This window comes from Hippocampus zosterae, chromosome 20 (assembly GCF_025434085.1).
Source record: "Hippocampus zosterae strain Florida chromosome 20, ASM2543408v3, whole genome shotgun sequence".
In the NCBI taxonomy this organism is placed as follows: Eukaryota; Metazoa; Chordata; class Actinopteri; order Syngnathiformes; family Syngnathidae; genus Hippocampus; species Hippocampus zosterae.
Window position 1 is genome coordinate 2,329,299 of NC_067470.1, and position 7,099 is coordinate 2,336,397.

The 7,099-nt window shown below is 45.3% G+C and overlaps 1 protein-coding gene across 1 annotated transcript; it reads left to right on the top strand.

The window, feature by feature from the left end:
• Positions 1-1,572: 1,572 nt before the first annotated feature.
• Positions 1,573-4,646, top strand: mc4r (melanocortin 4 receptor). The gene has a single exon (XM_052054689.1). It carries the CDS (start codon positions 1,837-1,839, stop codon positions 2,815-2,817), a length of 981 nt encoding a protein of 326 aa, XP_051910649.1. The 5' UTR covers positions 1,573-1,836; the 3' UTR covers positions 2,818-4,646.
• Positions 4,647-7,099: the final 2,453 nt, after the last annotated feature.

Consider the following 7,099-nt stretch of genomic DNA (forward strand, 5'->3'; position numbering starts at 1 on the left):
TTTTTTTATATTTTTTTAAATTTTTTGGTCACTCGGCAACCGCCGAGTGAAGAAGGTTAATCAAGCCGCGCCTCGCATACACACCGACTCATATTCACCACTTTGCACTTATTTGTCAGATGATTCGGCAGAGTCGACACCCTGTTTATTTCCCGCGAGCTCGCATCACATTCGCCGGCATGAACGGCCACTTAGAAAAGCGACGGCGCGCTCGTTAGGGCGCAACTCATGATGTCGCAAAGTCTCGCGCGACCACTGCGAGCGAAGAAAAAAAAAAAACATTGAGGGACAAACTCGCTTTCAAACGACATCCTTGTGACATGTGACATTCTTGACAACTTTTGTTACAATCGCCCCCCCCCCCCCTCCCCGTGCCGCTCCATTCACAAGAATACGTCCATGAAGCAAAGCAAACATGTGACATTAAGGATTTTCCTTGACAGGCTAATGGGAGGGAGGGGTGACGGTGGAGGAGGGGTTTGGGGGAGTGTCAAGTTAACTGGGTTTTTCTTCCCCCACCCCCAAATCCCCCTGCAACAAGACATAGCGTATGCACGCACAGGTGCACAATCAACCATTCATCTATTTATGTATGGATCAATTTGCCTGCTCCAGCCTTATGAAAGCTCGTAATTGTTCCTGCATAACACTCACTCCTGTGGCGCTGGCGTCGCGCATGCATGAATGTCAATGTGCGCAGCGGTCATTATGATGACTTGAAAGTTCTGTCTCTAAAAAGGAGACCGAGGGCAATCATTTCAAAATGTTTTGTCACCTGTAACATGTACAACTCAACTGCACCAAAAAAAAAAAAAAAAAGGAGAAAACACAAAATGCGCTCACGTTCTAAACACAGCGACATCTCCGGTGGTCAGAGGGTGTGCACACTTATGCAACTACATCAATTGTTTTACTTTTTTTTTTTACTTTGCTTCGTGTGTGTGTTTATATATTATATATATTTTTACTTTAGTTGTACAAGTTACACATCACATCATGTTGATTTTTTATTAATGAATATTTTGTGCCAGCCTGAAATCCACCAGCTGCAATCCACAGACTGCAACTAACTCTCGTTTGTTTTTTGTCATTCGGCATAACTCAATTGAAAGGAGTGAATCTGAAGTCATTTTCTCGACACGGCTCATTGGACCTCCTCAGTGATTGTCATTTGTCCTGTTTTCCCTCTCGGCTGTCGCGAACGACGTTGAGAAACCCGCGAGGTCGTCCAAATGCAGCAGGCGGCAAAACTTTTTGACTGAAGAACTCGTCCTTCGAGACAGTCTTGTCGAGCCGCTGCAGGGAGGGAGATTCATCCCCCGCGCGGCCTTGAATTCATTCTCAAGAGCCCGAAAGTCTTTGTTCGGGTTCAGAAAGCCTTTTCACTTTTACATGCCGACGATTTACAGGGAGCGGCGATCGCCTGCGTCTTCTTTTTCCATTTTCACGATTGCTGAGCAACAATATGTCTTTCTTCTCTCAATCTTTTCATTCATGAACATCCTCCCCCTTTCTGGCCTGACTCACATCTCCGTCACCAGCCAATGGGAAAGATGGCCGGTGAGAGGGGGTTGGGGGGGGGGGGGGCAGTGGTGCGTGTGTGTGTGAGCTGAGGAAGTATAACAACGGTAAATGGGAGGATCGCACTCCCCATCTCCAGGTTTGCCCACCCTGCACTCGCTCGCGGAGCTCATTCCGACTCTTGCTCCGGCCACTCCTGCTCCCCTAGCGAGGACCAACCTGAGATCGTTCGATGCGCCCCTGAACGTGTGGTGGCCCTTTTGAAAATGGGTGCGCGACAGGACGAAGGTTTTTAGGAGTGAAGAAGGAAGAATCATGAACGCCACGGGGCAGGAGGGACTGATCCCGGGCGAGGGCAACCGGAGCCAAGCGTCACCCACCGGAGCAGACGAGCGGGATTCCTCGGAGGGGTGCTACGAGCAGCTGCTGATCTCCACCGAGGTCTTCTTGACCCTGGGCATCATCAGCCTGCTGGAGAACATCCTGGTGGTGGTGGCCATCGTCAAGAACAAGAACCTGCACTCGCCCATGTACTTGTTCATCTGCAGCCTGGCCGTGGCCGACATGCTGGTGAGCGCCTCCAACGCGTCGGAGACCATCGTCATCGCGCTGATCAACACCGGCAAGCTGAAGATCCCGGCGCGGCTCGTCAAGACCATGGACAACGTCTTTGACTCCATGATCTGCAGCTCGCTGCTGACGTCCATCTGCAGCCTGCTGGCCATCGCCATCGACCGCTACGTCACCATCTTCTACGCGCTGCGCTACCACAACATCGTCACGCTGAGGAGGGCCGCGCTGGTCATCGGCGGCATCTGGGCCGGCTGCATCGCGTCGGGCGTGCTCTTCATCGTCTACTCGGAGAGCACCACCGTGCTCATCTGCCTGATCAGCATGTTCTTCACCATGCTGGTGCTGATGGCCTCGCTGTACGTGCACATGTTCCTGCTGGCGCGCCTGCACATGAAGCGCATCGCCGCGCTGCCGGGCCGCGCGCCGGTCCAGCAGCGCGCCAACATGAAGGGCGCCATCACGCTCACCATCCTGCTGGGCGTCTTTGTGGTGTGCTGGGCGCCCTTCTTCCTACACCTCATCCTCTTGATCAGCTGCCCGCGCAACCCCTACTGCACCTGCTTCATGTCGCACTTCGACATGTACCTCATCCTCATCATGTGCAATTCCGTCATCGACCCCATCATCTACGCCTTCAGGAGCCAGGAGATGAGGAAAACCTTTAAGGAGATCTTCTGCTGCGTGCACGCCACCGCGTGCGGGTCAACGAGCAAGTGGGGCTGACGGCCTTCACACCGCAAAGTCCAGGACGAATGTTTACTGAGAAAGCTTTTAACACATTCAGTACCAACCAATTCTGGACCAAGTCTGAAAAGACGTTTAAAAACGTCTTTGGGAGTGAATGAGTTTAAAAAAAAAACGATGTCCAAAATAGACATTAAGTGCCCCAATACTTTTACCCGGAGAGTTGAGTAATTCAACAATTGCAGCATCTGATTCCAGGAAGCATGTGGGAAGACTTGATGTGTCCTCTGCCGTTGTGGTAGCCCTCGTTATGCGCCCTCGCCGCTGCTCCAAAAAAGATGGGAACATGCTCTCGGGGGTAGTCATGAGGCGAGAGAGCACAACAAACGAGAGATTGTTGCACTCATACAAAGTTCTTGTGAAGTACAATCACGACTTGAGCCAAACAGCTGAATGAGCCGAACGAGTCAAAACTTTTTGACGTTTCACAATCTTTTGTCCACTCGAAGCACCCGCTACAGCTTGGCGAATTTTATAGGTTCCGGGACCCCTGACAGGGAAGACGTTTTATCAAGGTCCTCTCATGATTCAAATGCCAACTGAACACAAACGATGCGTCAACACTTAAATGCTATAGGACTTAAAAATAAAATTTAAAAAATATATATATGTATTATATATATATATTTTTTATTATTTAAAAATAAATTCCAAGTAAAAAACTCCTAATGTCATCCTTCAAAAAAAGTGTGAATATATTTCTATTTTTTTTCTTTCAAGTAAAAAAAAAAAAATCTCCTGTCACCATAATGAATTCATTTTTCCGAGAAAAAAAACACACCTATATTTATGTATTTTTTTAATTTATCAAACAAAACAACTAATGTCATCCTTCACAAATTCTTTTTTTAGGAAAAAAAGTGTGAATATATTTCTTTTTTTTTTTCTTTCAAGTAAAATAAAACTCCTGTCACCATAATGAATTCATTTTTTAGAACAAAAACATCTATATTTATTTAATTTATCAAACAAAAAAAACTCCTAATGTAAAAATAAAACCATAATGTTTAAAAAAAAAAAAAAAAAGACAAGTTCCCGACATCGTGAGAATCGAGTTGTATTTTCCCAAGACAAAGTCACGAGTTGTTTCGCAAGGGCAAGTCACGTGTTAACGAGTGAATTTCAAAAGGTCAACTTTGGTTCTGTTCCACATACCTCTGCTCTGGAGGAAAAGTAGGACTTGTCTCGGAAGAATATGCCTTTTTGATCTGAAAAATGAAAAAACAAAGAGGACAATGTTGAACAAAAACAGGGGAAAAAAACTCCTTGGCTACTAAAAAAAAAAAATACACTGAGACTTCATTCGTGTAATAATGCACCTTTTGCTCTTTCAACAAAAATAAAATAAAATAAAAAGGCTTTAAAATGACATCATCGTGCTGACTTTTAAGAGTAACTGTGAAAAACTCATAATTGTGTCGATCACGTGACGTGTCATGCCCCGCGTGGCGCTAACCTAGCATTAGCTATGTGTCCATCTGAACGGTCGTTACGTTTCCAATCCGCCGCGCTTCGCCGTGCAAGTGTCGATAACAAATCAACCGTCCTGTCGGAACGCATCTGTTGATCATCATGTGAGACTTGAGATCCTCTGACATAACCCAGCCGGACAAATCATTTGACGCCTGTTGGGAGTCGAGCGTGTCACAAGTTGCTTCTTGTATCTTGGCCTCAACGGAGTGTAAGCATGTCGTAAAAAAACGGATTCTTATTTGGTGTTCTGTTACTAAATGTGAAGTCAAGCTGCTCTGCGTCATTTGAGCCACCGCTGGAAAGATGAATAAAACATCACCGGGGTATTGAATTGTGCTTTGAGTCTGCTTCATTTTGGGTAAAAACAATTTTTTTTTAATGGATTTCTACAAATGCACGTCATGCATTCACACACAAGGGCAGTCATTGTCCTTGATGAATATGAAGTAAAAAGAAACAACCGCAGCGCACAATAAATCAAATCCCGCTCAAGTATCACTCAGATCATTTCTACTGATATTGATTTCACTTTGTTTTCAAAGCCGCATGTGCGGTGAACGAACGTCGATACAGGCCCGTTCAGGCTTCATAATTCAATTCCGAACTAAAGGAAACACAAGAGGAGACAATTTCATTTTTTTTTCCATTACAACAAGAAAATATCATTTTAGACATTTCGTTCTTCCGATTTTGATTTTTAATCTTGGACCGCACGCGTATGCTCAATCAACCAATCAAGCGAATTCAAGCAGTTACATCACTGAAACCCATCGATGACATCAACGATGGGCGAATGAATGCGCGAAGAGAACATTCCGTTCAAAAAAAAGCTCAGTCAAGGCATTCCAATTGAAATTATTTTCAGACTTCTCTTGATGAGGACAAAAAAAAAAATCAAAATCAACTAATCAAGTCAGGTTTTTGGATTGCATTCTCAGAGTAGTCAAATCATTGTCATTTGATTTACTATAGGCAAACGTTTCTTAAAATCCATATCGAGAATGATCCAAATCGGACTTTTAACGAACGTACGTACTCGGAGGCAAAAGTGCATTTTTTGGGGGAGAATCTGATCATAAAAACACTTTGAATTAAACACGGGATGACTCTCGCTGCAGGCTCGCCAATACTTTGGTTTCCACGGCAACAGAGGAAAGCGGAAACATCCAGCGGGCAGGAAACCAGAGGACCATTCAAGGGAGGAAATGCGCAATACAAAAATATTGATCGTGACAGATGGCGCATTTAATTAACAACGGGAATTTGTCAACATCTGGACTTTATTTTTATTTTTTCCATTATTTGCTTGTGGCCCAAAGCAAAGTTTGTTGAATAGACTTTTAATTAACAGATTGACGAGTTTTAGGAAGCGCGCTGGGTCGGTTCGTCACTGAGATGTGAAGCAAATCAGTCAGTCGGATTCTCGAAACGTTGGCAAATCAAGCTGGATTTGAAATTAAGCATGCATGCGCACACACACACACACACACACACACACACACACACACACACGCAATTAAAGTTTACGGCTCAGCAGTCGTGTTGTTTCCATGCCCATACGCTGGCCGAACCAATCAAATGCTAATGCATGTGAGCGAGGCCGTTTTATAAATGCAGTAAATGGCTCCGTGCTTCCGGTGCCGATGTGATGGGCTAAGTGGCGCTGAGAGGGTCAGGCCCGCCGCGCTCCTCGTGTTTAGCGGCCTGTCGCTCCCATTTCGGGGAAGAAAAAAAAAATTCAGAGAACCAGACCACACGCACTTGCACTTGGTCACCCAAAAATTGTGCACAACAAACACAAAGCGGAGCCATAGCTAACTTGAGATGCTTCGAGATGTAGTCAGGTGGTGTTTAGCACATCAGACTTGGCTTAAAACAAGCGTTGCTCTGACCAAAATATGACTTGGAATCATAATTAGGACTAGAACCAGAATCTTCTTCAGAACTGGCATAGTGAGGTTGGGTATCAGAACCTGAATGTGAAGCAGAACCACAAGAGGAACTGGCCCAGGACCATCATCAGGATTTTAACGACATCCAAAGAAATGAGTTCCTGGTTTGTCACCCTCCACAAGGGGGCAGTATTTCGTACATCAACACCATGTCAGCTTCACTACGGACATTGAGGATTCCCCGCCCAGAAAACTTAGAAACTTTGAAAACTTCGTCAAAGTGAAAGCGAAAGTGCAGGTTGGCCATCAAGAAAGCACAATTTTATGCACTCGGCAATATGTCCTAATGTTAAAAACGAAGCGTTGGAGGATTTTAAGTGAAGTCACGTTCCAAGACGCTTGATTGCAGCCTAAAAGCCACCACTTATTATTTCGAAATGTCAGCCTTTAGGAACGCGCCACTAAAAGACTCCTTAATCAACCCTCCCGTTTTCTACCGCGCTTCTCCTCATCGGAATTGCGGCAAGGATGGAGCCGGTCCCTCGTGAATTTGGGTACACCCTTGGACTGGTCGCCAGTCAAACACCGGGCACGTATAAATCAACAAATATGGACAATTTCGAGTTTTTAAATTAACCCGTGCTATTAGTAGCTTAGGCAACTAAACCGACAACAAATATGCTCGCTGTGTTGGAAGAACATGAAAATAAAATGTGGAGTGGGACACACCACACAAGCAAAAGGCCTGATGAGCATCATAATCATCAACATCATCTTCATAATTCATCCGAATCCGATCATTAAGCGCGTGTGTGCTCGGTCGGTGCGTGTATAATTCAATTTCGACGTTGTGGGTCGGCGCATGCGCTCCTTCTGCTTTCTTGGGTGTCCAACCT

Excerpts from the sequence above, each read along its gene's own strand:
- mc4r (XM_052054689.1), top strand. The coding sequence starts at position 1,837 with ATGAACGCCACGGGGCAGGAGGGACTGATCCCGGGCGAGGGCAACCGG.